The sequence below is a fragment of the Cavia porcellus genome, unplaced genomic scaffold (genome assembly GCF_034190915.1).
Source record: "Cavia porcellus strain 051 isolate PalLab524CR breed Dunkin Hartley unplaced genomic scaffold, mCavPor4.1 scaffold_2, whole genome shotgun sequence".
NCBI classification, from domain to species: domain Eukaryota; kingdom Metazoa; phylum Chordata; class Mammalia; order Rodentia; family Caviidae; genus Cavia; species Cavia porcellus.
The window spans coordinates 1,885,201-1,909,875 of NW_026947485.1; the positions used below are offsets into that span (position 1 = coordinate 1,885,201).

At 44.0% G+C, this 24,675-nt stretch overlaps 1 protein-coding gene across 4 annotated transcripts in view; it reads left to right on the forward strand.

Annotated features, from left to right (window-relative positions):
• Nucleotides 1-24,675, forward strand: part of Sema3d (semaphorin 3D) — a 161,851-nt gene that overhangs the window by 53,383 nt on the left and 83,793 nt on the right. For all 4 annotated transcript variants that reach the window (XM_063237392.1, XM_063237403.1, XM_063237411.1 and 1 more), the window contains exons 3-4: nt 1,142-1,331; nt 13,687-13,847. In XM_063237392.1, the coding sequence (XP_063093462.1) occupies nt 1,181-1,331; nt 13,687-13,847 (312 nt within the window). In that variant the 5' untranslated portion in view covers nt 1,142-1,180. The remainder of the gene's footprint in view (nt 1-1,141; nt 1,332-13,686; nt 13,848-24,675) is intronic.

Consider the following 24,675-nt stretch of genomic DNA (forward strand, 5'->3'; position numbering starts at 1 on the left):
AGACCCCTCACACTCCTGGGCTGGATGTCCAGACGATGGCCAGGACTGCAGCTCCTCCCGAGAAGCAGGGCACAGACTGCCATCTTCCTTCTCTTTCTAGTCCATCTGGGTGACCAGCACCTAGTCTTGATGGTGAGTCACCCAGACACCCACTAGTGGTGCTCCACTGAGCCAGGAGGAGTTGCTTCTTCAAATTCACCCCTCAATGAACTGCCCCAGTAAAGTACTTCAAAACAAAAAGTCCAAGACATAAAACCAGGCTTTTTGGCACACTCCTATAATCCTGCCATTTGGGAGGCTGAGGCAGGAGGATTGCCCAATCTGAGGCCAGCCTGCACTCTGAAGTTGAGTTTTAAGGCAAGCGTGAACTGCAGAGCAAGATCTTATGTCAAAAAATTGATACATATACTCAAGAATTTGCTATTTTTTTGAAAATCAGGCTTGGTTTGAAATAGGTGTTTTGATATTTTTCATGTCTTATAAACAACAAATGATCCACTTATTTATGGCAACTTGTTAATAAGCCCTTTCTCTCTGTTAGCATCCTTCATAGTTCACAGTTCATATTTCTGTCTGGCACCATGCCACACAGGCCCCTGGAGGGGACAGTCCTGGTGTGACCGCAGGGCCTGCACTGTGCTCTGTGCTGGTGCTTGACCCGATCTGACCCAGTGTACTGGTGGAGGCAGACTTACCTGTGTCCTGTGAGACATTTAGCTGCGCCTGAAGACAATGTCTCCTGCCTGCCTGCCTATGGAGAGGACCTTTCCCACGGTGGGGACTCAGGTCCATACAGTGCCTCTGTGCTGTCCATGGCTCACTGAGCCATGCAGAATGGTGGCTCCTCAAAATCCTGTGTTAAAAACAAACAAAAACCAAAAGTAACTTTGGGGAGTAAGTGAGATGTCCATTAACAAAATAACTGAATTTCGAGTGCCCTGTTCTTTTCTACCTCTGAACAAAAATAGTCCTGAATTTTATCATTCAATTTCTGGTTCATTTTCTATGTAATGGTTCCTTAAGATCCAAACGAGAAAGGAAAAATTGTTTTTTTAAAGCTATAAATACATTCAGGAAATCATACTAAGCCTAAGGCAATCTGTAAACGTGGGTCTTAATATCCATGTCTTTAATTTTTTAGAGCCCCCGACGCAGTTCGAAGGAGAAGGCGGTGTTCACCATGAACATCGGCAGGGAGGGGCCGGTCAAGGCCCGGGGCCCGGAGCTGCCCCTTCTGCCTGCTGTCCTGCTGCTGAGTGCAGCCATGCTGTTCCTCCCAGTGCTGGGGACCCCGAAGCGAGACCTCCCCCGGCTCCGGCTGAGCTACAAAGGTAAAGGCGCGCTGTGGCAGGGTCCTCGGGACTCTAAAGGCTGTCTTGGGCCAGTGCTTGCATTTTATTGAGAAATGCACCTTGACACAGATACTACCATCAGCGAGCTAACTACAAATTAAAACAAAGTGCTGGTTATCAAAAGCAACCCAAGTCATCTTCACAGTATTTGTATCTGAAAAAATTTTGAATCCTGACTCTGATGGAAACAAAAAATCATTGATACAGAACAAGTCTGTGTAAAAAGGGAAAAGTGAGCAGAGGCAAAACAGTGGCCACAGGGTCCTGGAGCCCACGGGAAGCGTTGGCCATGGCCAGCAGGTGTGAGGTCCACCTTCCCACTGTCCTCACGGCTCGTGTAGCAGCTGAAATGTGACAAAATTCACACGGTCAAATGCCAGCATCATTCGAAGGGTCTGCAGTGTGCACTTTGCTGACAGCAGACAGAGCTGGGCTTTTAGAACAGAAAAAACAACCCACTGTAAAGACAAGCCTGGAGAACAGGTGTCGGTGTTGGGGAGCGCGATGGCCTGGCATGAGAGGCAGTCTTCGGGCTGGGAAGCCAAGCTGTCAATGGTGACAAGATTTGGGACCCCCAAGTGTGTGGCTTTTGTGCAATTCATCAAGTGTCACATGTAAGGTCCGTGTATTATTCATATGTAAACTTTACCTTAAAAACCAAAAAAAAATATTAGAAATCAAAACAATAAAAAGGGATACAGCAAATTTCAAAGCAAAGGTTTGAAGCAAATAAAAGTGAACTATTGAATTACTGTAGTAAATATCATAAAAGTATGTGGAAATGTGTTGAAAATACCCCAAACCTCACATAATCTCTCACCTTAGATGGTCCCAGCGGACTGGAGTGAGGACTGTGAGGGACGCCCCCTCTTCCACCTCCCCATACCTGCTATCTGTCTCCTCTCTGTGTGGGAGATTGGAGGGGGGACAGAGGGACAGACAGGGACTGGCCCCATCCGCAGTGCCTGCCTCTTGGCTCATCCCTGGCCACTGGCTGGATGGCCCTCCTGAGTGCTCCTGAGTGCTCCCCTGCTGGGCAGAGCAAAGTGAGGCATCTATGTGATGGTTGACTGAAGCTATGTAAGTGATTTTAAATTGTTAAACGGTGTAGTAGAAAACCACTTGAACTCTTTAAGGTCACTGTGTGCCCGGATGAGCTGTACTGAATTTTGTGGGATTGCAGTGCAGGGCTTCCCTGCGGAAGCCAGAAGCTGTCTGTGGGTCTGCTCTGCATCAGAGCGGGTTTGGAAAGGAGAGCAGGTCTGTTCCTGTCCCACCACCTTGTAAGTGGCCTCTTCCAGAGTGAGAAAGTTTGGCGCAGGAAGTCCATTTTCCGCCCACTCCCCTTCCTTCCCTCCACCTTTCCCTTGTCTCCATCCGTTTGTCATTTTCTGTAGATTGCAGCACACAGTGTGTACATGGCTCATGTGGGGCTGGTGCGTGTGCATTGAGGAGTGCTGTGTGTGTGTACCAGCTCCCCTCAGGAGTGGAGACACAGTACTAACACATCTGCTAACAAACTAAGTGGGAAGAGAGAAGGCTGTGCCGCTGCTCCGGGTGGGGTGAAGTGTGCGGTGGGTGTCCTGGCCCGCGGCTGTGTGGCTGTCCATGATCTCTAGCGGCTCCAGGATGAGATGAGACCGCAGCACCTTTCTGAGACAGCGCTGTGAGCCTGAGCATTCATGCTTGGGCACTGAGAGCGCTGGTGGAGTGTGCAGATGGACAGATCGGCCACAACAGAAACATCGTTTTGGTGTTCAAAAGGTTGTGTTGCACGGGCGTGAAATCAGCAGGGATTCCATTGCCCCAAACTCCCTGCCTCCTCCCATACTAGCTGGAGGGACACACAGTACCCTGAGCCTGGCTACAGGCTGTGAGATAATTTTCAGGGATTTCTTCAAGGTCAGCAGGATTGTAATAACCGCTTGACTTGATAAAGGCTGAGCCTTAGGTCTTGGATTCACAGGCTCTTGCTCAGGTCTACCGCTATGTAAAGAGCTTTGCTTTCAGTTCATGTTTTGAATTCTTACATACGATACATATGAATAATCAGTATGGAATCATAGAGATCAGGGTGTCTGATAACTTTAGAGTTTGTGTAATATGGCATTTTGCCCTGAGTTTTTCATTACAGTGATAATGTAGTTGTAAAAATACTTTTTAAAGAAATGAACAATTTCAATTTCATAGTGCTGTGATAATTTTTTATTTTATAATCATCACTATGGACTTAGAATGTGTTCGGGATACCTACAGACCTGCATAGCATCCCCCTAAGTGCTACTTCTTTGGAGAACTCCAGAAAAGGGGGAGAATATAAGGCACCCAGGGCAGTTCACAGTGATCCTATGTTGGGCCACTCACAAGTATGTCCCGGGACCCCACTGAGTACCACACATTGCTCTAGGTCAGAGGAAGTCCCTGTCCCCCAAAACTGATTTGCTCAGTCTAGAAACAGAGAGGAAAATGATAAAGCACGGGAACCAGGCTGTGCCTCTCCATTCCAGCTGCACAGCCAGGTGCAGAGCTGCCGGGACGCATGTTAAACAGGTGAGCGGTGGGGGCTCAGGCCCCGGGGACTGGTCCAGATGGATGATGCCAGCCGTCAAAAGCAGAACCAAGATGTGATGCTTACATTTTTTAAAAATAAATTGAAGACCTGGGCTACAGTCCCCTCTGAGGGAAATTTCCATATTCAAGAAAAAAGTATCAGTATTTAAAAAAAATACAGGATTCATCCTTACTTCTTTGGCAGTGGTAATATGTTATTTTTAGTGACTTTTAATAGTAGTAATCACTTTTATACCTCCAAAATTGTATGCATTCTCATTGACTAGAAAAGCCTACAGTCTCTTAAGATTTTTATCTGTTACTTTTATCTGTTATTGAACAGAATGGTTATCAGAAATTTCTGATGACTAGATAAATCCATATTTTATACATTTACCAGTTAATTTGTTTAAGCTCATGTGCACAGCATCTTAACTCAGGATGTCTTGGCTTTTGACTCGTGGTCCTGCTGGGTCTGGCTGTCCTGTTGTCTCCCTTGGGAGCTCGCCGCAGTGATGGGTGGGCTCTGGGGCCAGACCGCCAGGGGGCACCAGGTGCCGGCAGGACTCGGGAGGTAGCTGGGCAGCCCCTGCTGCCCCCAGCATTCCACTTAGTGTTAGTTTCCCCTGGACAAGAAGGGCTCACGGAGGGTGAAGGTGCTGAAGCGGCTTCCTAGTGCTTCTGCCCTGTGGTCGCTCTCAGTCGAGCACAGGCTTTGAGGGTGTGAGCTCTTACAGCAGGCAGGGTCTCTTGCTCTAGACCCAGGCGGTCTTTGAGTGAGGACAGCCCTCCCTCTGCATGAGATTGGGTGCGAGATCACTGGGACTTCAGCCTACGTGATGCCCATGGAGTGGGTGCTTTTTTTTTTTTTTTTTTTAAATTAATGGCAAAAGCCTGCACTGAATATCTGCCCCAACAGATTGAGTGAGGGGAATTACCAACCTCATAGTGAGGATTCTCTGATTTTTTTGGCTTATAATGTAATTCATCAGTAGTTTTTGGTGGATGTGTTGTCTTTGAATGGACTCGCAGGGACTCCATCTTCTCACTGCATTCAGGTTCTTGTAGTCCCGTACACAGCAGTGGAAGGGCTCCAGAATAACTCCCCCGCCTGTGGAACACTCGGCTGTGCGTAGTTAATAACAATAGTCTGTGAACGCCTGGTGTAGCTAGTGGGTATGTCATTGAAGAGAAGAGACAGAAACCTTAGCACAGTGCAGTTCAGATTGTGGCAGGGAAACCCAAACCGTAGAGAGGCAAATTACTTTGCAGGATGAAAGGGGAAGGCACAGTGTAGAAGAACACGGCAGGAAGGAGAGGCGAAGGCTGATGAGAGTGAAGTGTCCGGTGTGGTCAGGGAAACAGTTAACTGGAAGAGAGTTGTTTTCACGGACAATTACAAAGTGGTGGCTCATGTGGTCATCTGGAATAGTTTGGGGGAAGAAATTCAAGTACAAAGGTCTCAGGAGAGAAGGGTCTGACGTGTGTGTGGATCCTAAAGAAAACCATGTGGCATGGGGAAAGAGCACTGATTAAATAGGTAGGCCATGGTTAAAACGGACATTTAGCCTCAGTGCCGTGCGAGTTAAGGGAGAGTCTTCAACATAATCTGACTTGATCTGACCTTTCCTTGTCCTGATTTTCTCTGATTTTTATGCTGAAATCACAACAGAAAGAAGGGGTCAGAGAAATAGAGAGCCAAGTTACAAGCTGTGTAATAATGCAGGCAAGAGATGGCGGGGTACGGACCAAAGACAGGAGGATGAGAGTGTGGAGCTGCTGAGCCAGGCTGTGCTGAGCCAGGCTGCGGCGGGCGGCAAGTGGAAGGAGACAGAGCTTCCCGCGGGGTCACAGCCAGGGACCCAGCAGCCCGCCGGCCCTGCCAGCATCCTCAGCCCAGGTCTTCAGCACAGTCACCATGGGAGGTGCCACCCTGATCTGGACAGCCACTTCCAAAATCCCCACAGTGGCACAGGAGACTTTGGGGGACATCGTAGATCTAACAGCTGTGTCCAGGAGGCATCTGTTCAGGTGGGATACAAAGCTGTGGATTGCAAAAAGCCCGAGTACTTTTCCTGTTTTGTGGTCGGGAGACGGAACTCAGAGGCTCGCGCATGCATGCGAGTGCTGTGCCACTCAGCTCTACCCCCTCGGATGTGTTGAGAAAATCAATAACTAAGGATTTGAAGGCAAAACAACAGACAGATCAAATAATCCTAGAATCACATAAGTGGACAGATGAAAAAGGGATGATTGGACCCGAAGCTGCTGTTTCAGTTTAGAAGTGTTGGTGTTAAAACCTGCCTATCCCACCCTATTATTTAATAATTAAAGTCTGTCCCACATGGTGCGGCACTGTTCTAGAGTGTCCTGGGCTGTGAGAGTCCCCAGACTACAGAGTAATCTAGCCACATGAGGCGAAGCACAGTGTAGCACTGACCGCCACGCAGCTGTCTCCCAAAGGGCTTCTGCGGTGAAGAAGCGGGTGGACGTCACTGACCCTGATGGTCACCACTCTCCTTCTGGTTGGGTGAAAGAGCTGGACCACGAGACCCCTCAGCGGTGCCTCCATCCCTGCCCAAATCTGCAAGCCAGTTTGTAAAGGCCAGAGCTTAAGCAAAGACAATTTTACTGGGATTAAATGCGCTCCCTTGTGTTTTGACTGAAAATGCGCTTTTTGAATGGATCTTGTGTGTAGTTGTTTTACTATTCCATAAATTAGCCGGAGATGAAAGTATTTATGTACAAATTCTTGTTTTATAACTTCACTTACCTACAATTTGGCTCTCATTCCCTGGCTTTTTAACACAATTTCACATTGAGATTCTTTTAGTACAAGTGTCTATAAATTATAGAGTAACACTGGGTCTTTTTTAACGGAAAATTTGACAAATGCCTCTGTAGTTTTTAAGAGCTGGTGATGTATGGTTTGTATTTTTGTAAGAATCCCTGAAATGTATTGCTTTATCATTAATTCAAAAGCAGCATAAATTACCACTGAAGTGCCTTTTTTTCCTACGAAGTAAGATAGTCATAAAGAGGTTTACTTGACTGGAGTCAGGGTGACCAGAGGCTCGCTGGAAGACAGGACAGATGCTCAGGGATGGGGCAGAGGCAGTGCTGGGGAGCAGGAGGGGAGGAAGCAGAGAGGGGACTTGGAATGTTCACGCAAACAAAGGCGAGCCCTTTGGGAAAGAATCTTGTTTCTGTAACTTTGCTAAATATTAAACTACAAAAGAAACCTCCACTTAGAACCGTGAGATGCAGATGGGTTAGGCTGTTCCTCGAACTGCTCCCCCGTGCCAGAGAAGTAGTCCCTCTCCCCACCTGGAGGTGGGTGCTCCTGGCAACTGTACCTCCTTAAGGATCAGATTAAGTAACCTCCGTCCAAGCGCATCAGTGGCGAGGAGACCACCGTGGGGGCTGCCATGGAATCCAACCACAGCGCAAATATAGCGTATCGTAGAAGATGTAAAGAACATCCAGTGTCTTCGGAACTGTATTTCAATTTCTTGGACAGAAGTTGGTTGCCACAGATAACAAGGATGAAGCCACACCGAGTCCCAGCCTGTGCATCTTCCGAGGGGATGCACAGTGAACACATGCACGCCCCTTTCCGTAGTAGAAGACCTAGAGGTTACGCATGTTGTATGCCCCAAGTTTAAATGAAGTAGGTTTTCATCAGTGTTAACCTTGGGCAGAAGTCAGGCAGGGATGTGCAGATTCGATCCGGCTCCGCTTTAAGGAGAGGAATTGTGGAAAGGAACGCACGTGGCTACAGAAGAGTGCTCGAGAATGTCCAGGCAAGGTAAGGGCTCAGGGCGCCCTTGCTGGAGTGGGCTCAGGGTGCCAGGCCACAAGTTCCTTCTGCTTATATCCCAGCTTCAGGGTCCCTTTTACCCTCTCAGAGCTTGTTAGGAAGGCACTTGCGTGGGGAGGGCCTGTGTGTGAAGGACAGGCCTGTAGGTGGATGGCTGCTCAATTCCAGCACAGAGCTCTGGGCTTTGGCTCCTCCTTCCAGGCAAGCTTGAGCCACCGTGGATCACAGCGGGACCATGACTGTGAGCACCAGACACAGCAGGCAGCCTCAGGGCTCGGGGTAATGAGTACCCTGGTCAATCCTGGTTTGCACAATACTAGTTGAAAGAATCATTAGTTAAGCCTTTATTAGACCCCTTGTGCTCAAGAAATGGTGCTGACAGCAATGAATTAGAAAAATTTCTGACCTATCAGGGGTTCTAGGCTGTGTAAACAGCAGAATGAGTCCACAAACTAATTGGGAAAGTATTAGTGCTGTGACATAAATAAAAACAGATGTTTAAAAAAATTTAGAAAAAAACAGGTCTGAAATTGACCTTTGAGCATTGGAGGAAGCTTAACATTTCTTGAGTGAAATCACATTGGCATTGGAAGATCTGGATCATGAGCTTGACCTGGTTTTTTGACCTTCAGGAGAAAATGGGATTGGCAGGATGGTGTGGTAGGCGTTGGTGGGGAGGGGACACGGGCTTGGTGACTGCCAGAGACATCCTGGTCAGGCAGAGGGGTGCTGCAGGTGCCAGCCGGGCTCAGAGTTAGATGCCTTGGGAGAGAAACAGACATTGGTGTTCTGTGATCACCTGAGCACTGGTGTGAGGGGAGCCCCAGGGCCCTCAAGGGAGTGCAGTTATTCATGATGGAGGAAGGAAAGGACACCGGAAATGGTTCTGAAGCATTGAGCCCCCGGCATGAGGTCCCATCGGAGAGCGTGAGCTTGGAGAATGAGGTGGTGATGGGGTGCCCAGCAGCATCCCAAGCCCCCAGGATTTCTGAAGCTCGGCCCTCAAAGGACAGTGCACTTACAGGTCTGTGTGTCAGCCACAGAGAACCAGCAACGCACAGCGGGAAGCAATTCATGGAGGTGTGCAGTTCCTGGGGCGGGGCGGGGGGAGGCACTGCTCTGTCGCCTGGACTCTGAATCTGCCGCCGGGAGGGGAGGGGGCTGGGCCCTGTAGTGGTGTTCTCAGTCTCCCTGGTCAGAATATTCTAGAGTTCTGGTGCAAGCTGTCTGAGCACCATTGCTGAGGGGTTAGGGCACCCTCACCTGGAGACCTGGAGCTGACATGGCGAGACTTCGAGAGCTTTTAGTGACAGCAAACAGCAGGCTGTGGCATGCGTGCCTTGGGTTTGCCATCCCTGACAGAAAGGTTTTACAGGTGATTGGTGTTGGCTCTGACTGAAAAGCCAAACCGAAATTTCCCTCAGTTACTGGAGATTACATTTCCTCAAAAAGAGTGCTAGGCGTGAAACAGAGAAGATGGCCATTTTTGAAAATGTCATAATAGCAGCAGTGAGGACATGATTTAAACCATTTCCAGGGAAAATGGAAGGCACAGGGAGGTATCTGTGGGGATAAAGGAACTGGTACTTCTCAATGGGATATGCAGATCTTTCTTTATTCATATAAACACATAACTTAAATAGTAATGGTTATAAAGTGTTGTCTTTTAGGGTTAAGGTCAGGGTCAGGGTCAGAGTTAGGGTTAGGGTCAGGGTCAGGGTCAGGGTCAGGGTCAGGGTCAGGGTCAGGGTCATGGCTCCTTTGCTGTATACATTATCTTGGAATGCTCCGAGCTCAAGGAATTGGCTTTTCTTGTCATATTTGTCTTGCTCGTTAGAGTAACAGTGGCTCTTCTGTTAACCTCTGATGTGCTGATCTTTAAAAAATTAAGTTCTTATGTTCCATAGTAAGAAAGCTTCATTAATTTGTGACTGAATATAGAGTTTAGACATTCCCTGAATATAGAATTTAGACATATAGAGTTTAGAAATTCCACAAGGCAGACAATCTAAATATCTTTAAGGGGCCAGGAAAATAATTGTCCCAACCAAAGTGATTTTCCTTGGAAATATCCTCCCAATTATTTCTACCAACTCTATTCTGTCAGAACATTGCTTTTGATTAAAAGTGATATTCATATTCTAGACATTTTCTAGGTCATTATAAAAAATCAATAATCATAGCAATGCTTCGAAAAATTTGAGGTGATTTGTCCTGTTGAAAGGACAAATGTGAACGGCTCGGAATTCTGAGCTGTGAACTGCACAGAGGTGACTGACAGGAAACGTGACCTTGAATGTTCTCCAAGTGTGAATCTGCCCGCGCCCTAGAAAGGCAGGTGGAGGTGGAAATGCGGCGACTGCAGTGACTGATCCCTGCTTCACATCCTGTCCCGGGGAGCAGAATCCTGCCACACAGAGGCTTCATTTGTCTCTGACTTAGGCTTCCCAGCATGATGTCCTCTGATTTATTTTGGGTGCGGCAATACTATAAGACCTACAGGATAGGGGGCACTCCTCATTTCCACTGCGGAAAAGCACGTGAAAGCTTGGGTCTTGTTGTTCTGCTTGGCTTGGCCTTGACTGTCAGGAAATGGTTAGACTGGACATGCCCCTCAGACCGCGGGAGGATAATGTGTCCCACGCCTGTGACTGTGCAATGGTCTTTGTAGGAATTATGGGTCTGACTGATATTCTCCATAGCAGCTAGCTTGCTGTTCTAAACACAAGGAGCATGAGCAGCATTTTTGTGTAGGTGGATCTTGGTGACCCTGTATTTCACATGTTCTCAAGCCTCAGAAAACCTGATGGAAAGCAGGGAAACCAATGTAAGAGGAGTGAATTCCCTGAGGGTGAGTCTCAGGAAAACCCAGGTGCTCCCTGGGCCCACCAGCTGGCGGAGGAGCACACATTCACATCCCCAGGGCTGGGCGGACCCAGGCGGTGTGGGACCCTCGCTGTGGACAGGCTGCTGCCTGGTCCAGACCTGCAAGCCCAGCTCCTGTTGGGAGTGTGTGAGCGCCCAGAGGGTCTGGGATCGCTGGGAAGGGGTTTTAAAGGAGCTTTCTCCGGGAGGGTTAGGTGCTAATTCTCCATGAAACCAGCTGGGAACCGTGCAGGGACATGGGCAGCTGCTTTCCTGCTCTGCAGAGAACTTGGAGGACAACTATGTTGGGGCTCTCCGAAGCCTGAGTGATAAAAACGCTGCTTCCCTCAGGACAGGAGACTGCGTCAGGCAAGATTTCTGCACAGGCAAATCCTGCCCTGGCCCGAGAAGGGGACTGGGCTTGAGGGGGTCTGCTTTGTACCAGAAACTTTCTCTGCTGAGGAATGCTGCACCTTCCTTAGGAGTGGACTGCAAAGCACCTTTCTCCAAACCTGATTTTCTTTTTACTTCACAAAGTTCTGCCTTTAACAATCTGTTTGCTTGCTTGCTTGCTTTTCTTTTCTTTTCTTTTCTTTTCTTTTCTTTTCTTTCTTTCTCTTTTCCTCTTCCATTTCCCCTGTCCCTCCTCCCCCCTCCCCTCTCCTCCTCTCTTCCCCCTTCCTTTCCTCTCTCCCCCCTTCTTTTCTCTCTGTCTCTCTCCCCCGCCTCTTTTCCAGTTCAGCACTCTTCTTAAAGGACTCAGGAGGTGCCACTCTATGGGAGAAGCTGAAAGCCCCCAGGATTCGGGGTTTGGGACAGTAAATGCAGGCTGTCAGGATTTCCTACCTCGGTCATTCAGCAGTCAGAGTCAGAGGAAGTCTGTGCCGCTGGGTCCTAGATTTGTTGACCTCAATGTGAGAGCCTCTCCCTTCCTCTCCGGGTGAAGAGGAAGCATAGACCCTGGGTCATGTCAAGCTATCCTTCACCCTGAGTGGGCAGTGACTGTGCTAAAGGACACAGGGCGGGCTCCCAGAGAGCTCTTTGCAGAGCTAAACCCGGCCTTGGCCCACCCTTCATGGAGGGCTGTGAGCACCCTGACGCCAACATCTGTCACCATGGAGATGAGCAGGTTACAGTAAAGGGAATGCATCAGTATCATGTCCCCAGGAGTGAGGTTGTTCGTTTCCTAAGGCTGCATTCCTCAGAGCAAATGTGGGCATGTGAGAGCCTGGGCGGTGGCCACTGGGGAACACGCTGCCCAAAGGGACCCTAAGGATACTGAGGCTGGGCTGGTCAGAGGTCCAAGTGTCTGGAACGGGAGGCCATTTAGGGTCCAGAGGCGGGTGCTGCCCACTTCCCAGGGAAGGCTGGCTGGGAGCCCACATAGAGGAGATTCCTCAGATGGCTTGTGTGAAGCCACACATGCCCTCAGCAGTGCAGGACTCCCTGTGTCCCCGAGGTGTTGGGAATTCCTCCCGGGCTGCCAACCCCTTCTCTGTTCCTAGCACTGGGTCAGACTTCACTTTCTGGCCATCAATTGTGAGCTTTGCCTCTTTCCTCCTTAAAAATATTAGTGACCACTTCCAGCTCTAAGACTCTCTTCCTATTGCTAGGTCAAGTCATGTCTTTCAGAATCCTTTGCTTGGATTAGTCTTCTTCGTTTATAACTTCTTCCTGCAAATTTAAAACAACAGCACTGTAATTATTCAAAGCAAGCATCGCTGGAAATGCAATAAAAAATGAAAGTGAGAGAAAAGCAAGCCATAGACTGGAAAATAGTATTTCAATGTACATATCTAATAAGGAACTGTGATTCAAAAGATAGCAAGGTCTATTGATGTTCAGTAGTAAGAAATAAATCACACACTTCTCACAAAAGGCCAAACGCGTCCATAGACGCCTCACCAAGGATGGCAAACAAGGACATGGAGAGAGGGCACATCCTGCTGTCAGGTAGGAAATGCAAATCGTGCCCCACTGCACCCGGATCACCCACAGCACTGACGACTCTGACAAGGATGTGCAGAGAAGCAGCAGCATTCTGAGCCAGAGTGTGGGAAATGGGCAGATGCTTCGCAAGGCATTTGGACGCCTGCTGTTAAAACTAAACATATCCACTAAATCATGCTTCTTGGTGATTAGCTTAGAAAGAAGCTGATGCTCTCAGCAAACCCCACATACAGAGGTCTAGGAACCCCTTTATTCTTCACAGCTAAAAGCTGGAAGCAACAAAGACACCCCTCAGCAGGTGAAGGAATACATACAGCACACGGCAGGTCCAGACCGCGGACTACTGGCCAGCACTGACCGGACAGCTGTGCAGACAGGGAGGAAACTTACAAGGGGGTGAAAGATGACAGAGTGAATCGATGCACACGGTGTGATTCCCGTGAGTGAGCTGCGGAGACCCTGTAAAGACTAGTGGCTGCTAGTGAGAGCTGGCGAGGAGGAAACAGGCAGGGCTCGGAGGACTGTTGGGGCGGTGAGACTTCTCTCCATAATATTGTGGGGTTCATAGATGTTGTGACCCTTTTATCCACCCCATTCAGCACAGCAGCATCAATACTGAATCCGAGAATAAACTGTGCACTGCGAAGGGTACTAATTTATCGACATGGATTCCCGAACTGCAACCAAGCGTGTGCAGCCAAGGACCGCACGAAACCTCTGCCCTGCCCAGTGCCACAGGAGCTCTCCAGATTAAGGTCTGCTCTCCAAGGCAGAAATGGAAGAGGTCGCATGAGGTTTGAGACACTACTTCATGCTTGCTTCATATGTGTTTGTTAATTTCATCACATGTCAAATATTATAGATAGATGCTCTGTATTATCATTTAAGAATACAAATAAAAGATTATAAAATATTGTTATTTCATTGTTTTGGAACTCACATGTTTTGTATCAATATTAATATGTACTCTAAAGTGTCAATACTGGTATAATACATTGCATTTGTTTCTAAGTGAACAAACGTTGAAAACTACAATCATTGATATATCTCTACGGGGAGGGCTCTTCACAAAGTGGACTCTCTGCCTCTGTCTCAGAGACCAGCATTATCAACTAAGGTTTCCCCCTTTTCTCCCTTCACTTTTCACAGACTTGCTGCTGTCAAACAGCTGCACCCCCTTCCTGGGCTCCTCGGAAGGACTGGATTTCCAGACCCTTTTGCTGGATGAGGAGAGGGGCCGGCTGCTCCTGGGAGTCAAAGACCACATCTTCCTGCTCAGTCTGGTCGACCTCAACAAGAGCGTTAAGAAGGTTAGTCTATTTCTGTACAGTTGGTTGGATTCAGTCAATTTCATTCTGTTTTTCCAGCTCTGAGTTACTGGTGAGTGCAATAGGTCCTTACCTGTCAGAAAAATAAGGCACTATATTAAAAATAAAACCTTGCTTCTGATGTACACTTGGAGTTTTTATGGCTATAAGTACACATGCATATTGTTTATTAAGAGTGAATGTATAAAATTCCAAAGCCTTTAAAAATGTGAATGAAAGGCACCAAAACTAGTGTATTTGTTCATATATGCAAAGTTTTTAAAATTAAGCTTCTTAGTACAGTTTAGCTATACATAATGATCACATTCATTGTAGGGAATTTGTACCTGAGAGATCTTGATTCCCCTTTGTCCCATTCCCTTTCCCTCCTTATTTAAAAAGCTGTGATTTCATTTTATCCTTCTATTCTCATTGTTTTTCTTTTCCTCTTCCCTCCTCCCAAGTTCCCCTTTTCTTTTGAATAATTCCTTCCTATTTCATAATAACTGTTATACATTTTGGTTCTTATGTACTGTTTCAGTTTATCACATCAGATGGGCAATACAATGTTTACATATGTGTGTCTGGTTTATTCCACTGAAGAGTATGGTCTCATGTTTATCCTTCTTTATGACTTTTATGCCATTGTATAAAAGTAAACCACATCTTTTTTATCAAGATTGATGGATGCTTGGGTTGTTTCCAAGATTTGGTTATTACAAACCATGGTGCTTTAAACATGGGTGTGCATATATCACTATAATATGATGTTTTTAATTCTTCTGAGAAGGTGACTAGCTGGACCAAATGGGGCCTCCAATTCTAGCTTTCTGAGGAAGCTCTACACTGATTTCCACAGTGGTTGCACCAGTTTATACTCCCGCCAACAGTGGAGAAGGGGTCCTTTTCCCCACAACACTGCCAGCATTTGTGGCTGGTTGACTTTTGATGACAGCCATTTTTTCCGGAGTGAGATGGAACCTCAGTGATGTTTTCACGTACACTTCATGAATGACCGTGATGCTGAACATCTTTCCTTTTATTTGCTTTCCATTTGTATGAGGTGCTTATCCATCTCGTGTCCACTTTTTGATTGGAACTTTACATTTATGGATAGGAATTTTTCAGGTCTTTATAGATTTAGAATTAGTCTTTTGTCTGAGAGAAAAGTGACTAAGTTTCTTCCCACTCTGTGGGTTCCCCTGTTGATTATTTCCTTTGATGTTCAAAAGCTTTTTAGTGAGATGAGATCCCAGTTGTTGATTCTTTGTAGTATTTCCCTGAAGTTGAGGTTTTGTTCATGAAGTATTTGCCTACATCTACGTCCTCAAGAGCTCTACCTATTTTCTCTTCCAGCAGATTTACTATTTCTGTTTTAATATTCAGATCTTTGATCCATTTTGATTTTGGTTTTGCATGGTGATAGACCTGGGCTATTTTAGTCTTCAGCACGTGGAACCCAGCTTTTCCAGCACCATTTATTTATTTATTCCCAGCACCACTTAGTAGAGAGGCTGTATTTCTTCATGTAAATGTGCTGGTCTCCTTTGTCAAAGACAAGGTGGCTGAGTATCTTTGTAGTTACTTTTGTGTCTTTTAATCTGTTCCCTTGATCCTCAGGTCTGTTTTGGTGCCAGTACTATGCTTATTTTTATCACTATAGCTTTGTAGTATAATTTCAAGTCAGGGATCGTGATGCCTCCTGCCTTGCCTTTGTTGCCTAGCATTGTGTTTGGTATTCTGGGTCGCTCCTGGTTCCAAATGCATTTTATGAATGTTTTCCCTAGTTCTGTGAAGTATACTAATGGTGTTTGATTGAGATTTCATTAAATCCTTACAGCAGTTTGGGGAACCTGGTCATTTTCACTTTGTTCATTCTTCCTATCCAAGAGCAAGGGATCTCTTTCCGTTTTCTGATACCCGCTTTGGTCTCCTTTTTCAGAGTCCTGTAGTTTTCAATGTAAGGATCTTTTACTTATTTTGTTAGATTGTCCCAAGTATTTCAATGGTTGATGGTATTATTAAAGGTGTTTCCCTAATTTCTGTCTCAGTGAATTTGTTACTTGTGTACAGGAATGCTATTGATTTTTGAGTGTTGACCTTGTATCCAACTATGTGACCGAGTTTGGTTACTAAATCTAGAAGTCTTTTGATGGAGTTTTTGGGGTTCTTCTATGTAGAGTATCAAGCCATCTGGAAATAATGATAATTTAAATTCTTTTTTCCTATCTTTATTCCCTTTATTTCTTTATCTTGCCTAATTTCTTTGGTGTTTCCAGAGCTGTACTGAATAATGGATATCCTTGTTTTGATTTTGACTTTGGAGTGAAAGCTTTTAATTTTTGATTATTTAATATCATGTTGGTTGCTGGATTGTCATAAATGGCTTTCTGACAGATTGAGATAAAAACCTTCTATTCCAAATTTCTGTAGACATTTTATCATGAATGGGGGCTGGACTTTGTGAAATGCCTTTTCTGCATATATTGAATGATCGTGTGATTTTTGTCTTTGGCTCTGTTAATATGGTATATTACACTTAGTGATTTGTGTATGTTGAACCATCCCTGCATCCCTGGAATGAATTCTACTTGGTAAAAGTGAATAATCCTTTTCAAGATTTGCTACATTCTGTTTGCTAATAACATTTTGAGGATTTTTGTACCTTTGTTCATAGGAAGATTGGCCTGTGGTTTTCTTTATTAGTTGGGTCCCTCTCTGGTTTTGGTATCAGGGTAATACTTGCTTTTAGAGATGACTTTGGGAGTATTGCTTCTCTTTCAACTTCATTAAAGAGTTTGAGGAGAGGGGATTTAGCTCAGTGGCACAAGTGCCTGTTTGGCAAGTGTGAGGTCATGAGTTTGATCCCTGGTACCAAAAATCAAAACAAAACAAAACAAACAAACAAAAAAACCCACCACCAACAACAACAAAACCAGTTTGAGGAGTAATGGCGTTAATTCTTCTCTAAATTTCTTGTAGAAATTAGCAGGGACTCCATCGGGACCTGGGCTTTTCTTTGTTGGTAAGATTTTAATTACATTTTCAATCTCATTGACTGATACTAGGCTATTTAGAATTTTATAACTTCAGCTTTGATAGTTCATGTGAAAATAAGAGGTTGTTCATTTCTTCTGTGTTTCCGTCTTATTCAAGTAAAGGTGCTCAATCTTTCAAAACAGCCAACTGTGTGATTCATTGATTCTTTGTGTGGTTTCCTTAGTTTCAGCTGCATTAATTTCTGCTCCGATTTTTGTAATTTCCTCTCTGATACAAGCTTTGAACTTGCCTTGTGCTTCTTTTTCTAGAGGTTTGAGACTCAACATTGTTTCTCTAAGCTCACTGTATTTTTCCAGTATGAGAATTACCACTATAAATTTCCCTGCTTTAATTGTATCCTGTAAGTTGTGACATGTTGTATCCGCATAATCATTGAATTGTCAATGCTGTTTAATTTCTTCATTAATTTTATCTGTGACCCAATGGTTATTCAGGAAAGTGTTATTTAGGTTCCATATATTTATAGAATTTTTGTGGTTTCTTTTGCCATTGATTTCCAATTTCACCGCACTATGGTCAGATAATAGTCATGAGAAAATTTCATTTCTTTTGCAGTTTTCTAAGCTTGTGCTATGGCCTGACATGTGGTCTATTTTGTGGACAGTTTTGTGAAAGCTGAGAGTGTGTACTCTGATATTACGGAATGGAACACTTCTCAGACATCTACTAAATCCATTTACTCATAAGTTTGTTTCAACTGTGATATTTATTTCTTTATACATCTGATTGACCTATCTAATTGTGACAATGAGGTATTCATGCCCTAACAATTGTGTTAGTGCTTATTTGATTATTAATGTCCATTAATACTTGTCTTACATAGGTGTGTGAATTTCTACTTGATGCATATATATTTATAATTATAAACTCTTCTTCTTGGATTTTTCCTTTAGCGAGTATATAGTGAAATTTTTATCTGTTTTGATCAATATTGGCTTGAAGTTCACTGTTTTGCTTTTTTCTGGGTTACTGTCATATGGAGTATTGTTTCCCATGTTTTGACTTTCAGTCTAAGAACTTCTTTTTGAGTTAAATGTGTGTCTTGCATACAGCATATTATTGTATCTTATTTTTTAATCCATTCGTCCAGACTATTTCTTTTGATTGGTGAATTGAGACCATTTACATTAATGATTATAACTGATATATATTGGGTTACCCTTGTCAAATGATTTGCCAGCTATTGGTTTCCTGTCTTTCCCCTCTGTTTAACTGTTTGCCCTGCCTGATGGCTTTTTTCTATTGGTATTCTTGAAATTGTAATCTTCTTTATCTCTTTCTGGAATATCGTTCAGAATGATTTGTAGTTCTGGCTTGGTTGTCATGAATTCCTTTAGTTGTTCCTTGTCATGGAAGTATCTTATTTTTCCATTAATTTTTAAAGATAGTTTTTCATGGTACATCAATCTCGATTGAAAGTTGTTTTCTTTCAGGACTTAAAATACTTAATTCCAAGCTTCCCTTGATGTAGGGGTTTGTGTTGAAAAGTTTACTGTGATTCTGATGGGTATTCATTTATGATAATTTGTTATTTTTCTCTAACAGCTTACAATATTCCGTTCTTGTGATGTTTCTGAAATCTTTATTATTATATGCCTAGGAATAGATTTCTTTGCGTCATGGCTATTTTGAAATTCTGAATGCTTTACTTATCTGCATGTCAAATTCTTCCTCCTTATGTGGTAAGTTTCTGCCATTACTTCTGTGAACAGGATTTTTATGTCATTTGTGCTGAGTATGGCTATTTCCTCGACTCTGATCAACCTCACATTTTCCTCTTTTGCATCATCTTGCAGTTATTGGATTGCTTTTTCATGATCCATTGCTATTTTTAATAGATATTTATTTTTGTAATCATTAACTGTGATCTAGATCTGATATTCTATCTTTGCTTTCATTGGTCAGTTTTACAAGCTTCCAGTGGAATTTTTAATTTCCCTGTTTCATGGATTCCATTTCTTTCCCATATTGAACATTCATTTTCTTCCCTATGAACATTCATTGTTTCTATCATGTTCCTGTGCTCCTCTAGTTTTCTTTTATCTATGTCTACTTTAGACTTACTGAGCAAGCCCTTTATTATAGTTGTTTTCTTTTTTCCCTGAGGTTATTTCTTCTCTAATTTCCTCTATAACTTCAAACATCTTTTTTGTTTGTTTGTTTATTTGTTTTACTTCTGCATCATTCCAGGAAATTTGGGTGGGTGGTATCTGATTTCCTATCTCATTTTCCCCAATTTCTCCTAGACGGGCTGGAGGTCTGCAATTTTTCTATTGCTTCTGTATTGTGTCATTTTGTACTATTTTATATAATTTTGTTTTTATTTTGATGCTTGTGAATTTCTTGTAGATAGCTTTATCACTAATATTGAGCTTCATTAGGAAATGTTTATTTCTCAGAAATGTCTTCTAGATTAGGTGGTTCTTGGTCTTCATGGCCATCCAAAGATCCTGCTTTTCTGATTTATTAAGGATTAGACATTGCTGTGTATTTTGCTTAGCCCCCAGTCATTTGGTACTGGACTGTGCTGATGGTTTTGATCCCAGAAAAACAGAAGGGAGAATAGCTAATCATAACGGGTACAGTTGGAAATGTGGTACATTTAGTAATAACAATAGCATCAATTATAGCCTAAAAACTGACAACTATGGTAACTCTTAACTTTGTACCTTTAACCATAGGGACAAGGTCTACATTTCTGTAACAAAATCCATCATAACTCAGGAATTTGTATGCAGAATTTCCCCTTAGTAGAGTGGTTTTTACCGTGTGTGTGTGTGTGTGTGTGTGTGTGTGTGTGTGTAGGAGGGGAATTGAAGAGGGATGGGGATAAAACAGAGGTAAATGAAGAGAGTGTAATAGAAGCAAGGCTGGGGGACAGGGGTGCTCACAGAAGCTTTGTGAATTTGGAAAAGAGAACAGAAGCAAAAGGAAAAATCAAAAGCTTATTGAAGCAGACTAGAGCAACTGGAGACAATTTCACTTATACGAAAATATCATAAAATCAAGAGAAATAGTTGATGAAAGAGAGAAAGAAGATGAATAGAGCAGAACAAAGATAAACGTAAAGACCAAACCCAAACCAAACCCCGACGGTCCCTGTGCTGCTCCCCAGGGGCTGCAGTGCCCTCAGACACAGCGACTCAGCAGCCCCTGGCCCCTTGTGCAGCTGCTTCTTCCAGTCCTCACATCGCCCACTCTGCTCTGCTCCTACCAGCCTGTCTCCATCCTCTGGTCCTGCCTCCGCTGTGGAGTCGGCTGGTCCCACTTTCATCTCCTTGGGTGTGAGTGGATGATCTCCCACTCAGAACTGTGCTGTGGCACAAGGCTGCTTACCTTCTCTAAGTTGCTGTTGTCAGGGAGGGAGGGTTTGTGATGTTTCATTCACTGTCTTCTCCACAACCACTACTGCTGCCACACTGTCCCTAGCTTTACTGACTGCTGCTGCCACCATCCTGGAGATGGCCTCAGGCTGCTTGGTTTCCCTTCAGCCATCTATCTTGTGGGAGGAGTGCCATGGCTGTTCAAATCCTGCACATCTGCATCCCTGTCTCAAGCCACTGGTCACAGGGCAAGAAAGGTCATGGGCGACCTCTGCAGGCCCTGACCTTGTTGTCTGAAGTGCAAAGTTTTGAATTGAAGAAATACTAAGTAAATTATCCATCAAGAATCAAGATTTAGGGTCATGGATTTAGCTCAGTGGCACAAGCACCTCCTTGGCAAGTACTAGGTCATGAGTTTGATCCCCAGTACCAAACAAAATACAAAAACAAACAAACAAAAACCCAAAAAATCAAGAATCAAGGTTTATATATTTGCAATAATAGAATAAATTTTCAGTTAATTTTTGGTTGATACACTCGTGGCCTTAGAGTTAGTGTACCCAGGTGTCAGGCAGAGCCCCAGTAATACTGAACAAGGCTTCATTTGCTGGACTGCATTGACTGTGTAGTGGTCTACGATGCTTTTCCCAGCCTTGGGCAAAAGAGATGGGGGCAAGGGACAAAATCTGGCACAGAATTTTGTGTTGAAGCTCAGAGCTGCCCCAAAATAAAGAGGCTTGGGGACAGAGTCCAATAGCCACAGAGTGGATCCAGAGCTTGGAAACAAAGCTCTAGACCTCAGACCTGTAGGAGTGACCAATGGGAAAGCTCAGTGTTTGGCTTGCTTTGGTGCCAGCCTTGAAGTAGGTATGAGAGAGCTGCCCTTTCCCCTGCCATGTACCCTAAAGGCGTGTGATCCACGGGGGACCAATATTGTCTGGACCCATGATAGTCAAGCAACCGTTTCTACCTTGGTACCCACAGCCTTGAGCAGCACATCTATCTCCAGGCTGGTGTTAGAAGGTGGGGACTCCAGATCTGTCTGGTAGAATGCAAAGACCTTCACACCAGTGGGAGAGACTTGTGGTCTAGTCACACCACCCCCAGCTGCACTGTGGGCCTGAGAACACCCCTGAGACAGTGCTGATCCTGGAAACTGTGTGCCTCAGGATGCTGGTGCGTCACATATCTTTGGTGGGACTGGCTTCACCAACAGCGCCCTGGCCCTGCAGCAATGTGGGAGAAAAGTTCTATTCATAGAGTGCAGAAGGAGCTAAATCACTTAGGGCTTTTGCCTGAAGGACTCAAAGTGGGGATGAGAAAACTTAACACGGGGCAGATCCTACAGGTCACGAACCCAAAGATGGTGCCCATGGACAGAGTCTAGGAAACTTGAGGAGACCTATGAACCTCCGTTGATGCTGGTCACTGAGTTTACATCAGCAGTGAGCACCCCATGACTGTGCTGTGTTGGTCCTGCAGGCAGTGGGCTCAGAATGTAACAAAGCTTTGTGGTGGCCGTGTGAACAGCATGAGAATCTAGCGCTGGTTACTCGATGGTGATTCTGCCCAAAGTCAGGCAGATTCCCAGTGTTTAGCTACAGGCTGGTGACTGTGGCAGAGAAGTCTGGGCTGACATGGAATTTAGAGACAAGCATGGGGTGGCTGGACTACTCTTTTCCACCACCTTCCACACCCCCATCCACTTGGTCTTGCTACACTGCACACTAGGTGCAGAGTTGGTACAAGTTTGGGCTTAGATGGCCCTCTAGTGCTGAAAACAGAGCGGCACTTTTTAACAGCAGAGTTAGCGCAAGCTGACTTAGAGCACCATCTCCTGCTGAAATAGCAAAAGTTATTACAGGTTTGGGTGAGGCAAAACATCTGCTTAGAATTTCTGGAAAAACAGATACAATTAACATTGGAATGAATATATATCTTTTCAATATCCAGACAATGTCACACATTCAATATAACATTCAAAATAAGGCACCAGACATTAACAGAAGAGTAGAATTCTCAGGTGGAGAATTTAAAACAGATATGTTAAGGCAGTGCAAAGGCCTCCAAGAAGAAAACTCCAACAAAGGGCTCAATACTGGGACAGAGAAATGTAGCAGATAGAAGGAAATACATTTACAAAACAAATCTTTGAGGAGAAACACACTAAGTGAAATTAAAAGAATGTTAGAAAGCATCAATATAAAATCAATCACACATACACAAAAATGAATGTAGGTGAGGATAGCATAGTTGAAAATACATAAAGGAGAAAAAATTATGGATGAAAGTTTGTTTGAATTTCAGAACTTCATGGAGAACAAACATCCAGGTTTGTTATTTGTGTTCAAGGGAAATTTTAAAGCAGCAAGTGTGTTGAGACCTTTTTAAAAAAGATAATGATAATAACTGCTAAGCCTAGAGAAAGATATAGATATCAGGTATAGAGCTTAATTGTCCCTATTCTAATTTGGCTCAGCTAAGTCTACTCCAAGATACATTCTAATCAGGTTCTCAAAAGTAAAAGAAAAAGTTTCTTAAAGATTGAACAGAAGCCAAAACACGTAACAGAGCCTTAATTCCCATGGCAACCAGCTTCTCAGCAGAACCTCACAGGCTGTGGGAGAGCGACGGGAGATTTTCACAGCACTGCAGGAATAGAGAAGAGGACAACTTCTCACCAAGATTGCTGGACTCAACAAATCTGTCCTTTAGAAATGAAAAGAGATAAAGACATTCCCAAATGAAAGCTGAGAAAATAAATAAAATATCTCCACCAGACCTGTTTCACAAGAAACCAGGGCCTATTTATTGCTGGAACTAAATACCTGACATAGAGGACTTAAAAGAGGGAAGTATTATTTGGCTCTTCGTTTCATAAGTTTTAGTGTATGTTGGCAGCCAGGAGACACAGAGAGAGATAGAGATAGAGGTAGATAGAGATAGAGACAGAGACAGAGACAGAGAGAGAGAGAGAGAGAGAGAGAGAGAGAGAGAGAGAAGCCCAGAGGAGATTCCCCCTTCAAAGGCTTCCCCTGAACAACCCCTTCCTTCAACTGAGTGGGCCCACCTAGCCACGAATTCAGTGACTCTTGATAGCTTCAAGACCCTGTCAGCCTTCAGAACCAACGTCTAAACACGCGTGCATTGAGGGGAATGTTTTTGATCCAAAGTTTGTCAGGTTTTCTACAAACTCAAAGAGGAACTTACATTAAAACAAATTCAAGAATAAGGAGCAATTATGAGAAGTTGTAAACTCACTGGCGAGAGTAACTGTGCAGACAAACCGAGAACACTCTAACGCAAATATAATGAACAGGACATGCATATCACCAGCATGATGTGAAGCCACACAAAAGTAAAAACTGCAGCAAGATAGTAAACAGAGGCAGTGCAGAAACCAGATGGTTGGACATGAAAAGTTGAAATTCTGGAAAGCAATGGAGCACAATGTGTTTTATGTATGTTTTGATTCTCTTTTGTTCTCATCTTTACAATCTTCTTAAATTGCATGATTTCAAAATATCTTGTTACAACTACAATATGACTTTTTAATTCCCTTGGAAATTGCAAAGTCAAAACTGTAACATTCAGACCAAAAAATAATAAGCAAGAAATAGAAATATACTAATAGAATAAGTCATGTGGGACACGGTTAAGGAGAGAGGGAAAAAGAGAATCCTATAAAACTAGAAAAGCTACAGAATAAAAGGAATTACCTTAATGTAAATGGGCTGAATTCTCCAATTAAAACATTTAAATGATTGCATAGACTACAAATGAGCAAACAAAAAATGAAACACAAGACCCACCTGTGTGTGGCTTACAAGAAACTAAATTCACCTGTAAGGCATGTGTAGCCCCAAAGTGTAGGATGGAATCAGAACGTCCATGCAAGTGGAATCCCGAAGAGGGCAGAGGAAACACCATAATTCCAGGTAAAATCAACTCTAAATGAAAAACGGTAGAGTAAGACATAATAATAAAGAGGTAAATTTGGCAAAAGTAAATAAAATTCTATATATATCGATACACAGTATTGGAACAACAAAATATATAAAATAAATATTAATAGGGCCAAAGGAGAGGTATCCCATAATGCTGTCATAGTTGGGAATTTTAATAACATCAGTAACAGACAGATTATTCATACAGAAAATCAACCAGGAAACACCACAGTTACATCACACCTTAGACTAAATAGCTAACAGATGTGTACACAGCATCCCACCCAACAGCTGGAGGATATACGTTCCTCTCCTCAGAACACGGAAAATTCTACAGGATACAGCTTTAGAATGTGTCACCATGCAATTCTGAATGAACTTTAAGAAGCTGAAATTATATCATGTGTCTTTTCTAGACACAAAAGTGCAACTCTGGAAACATGACAGTCTCTGATATAAGACTATATTACAAAGGTACAGTCATCAAAATTTGATAGTAAA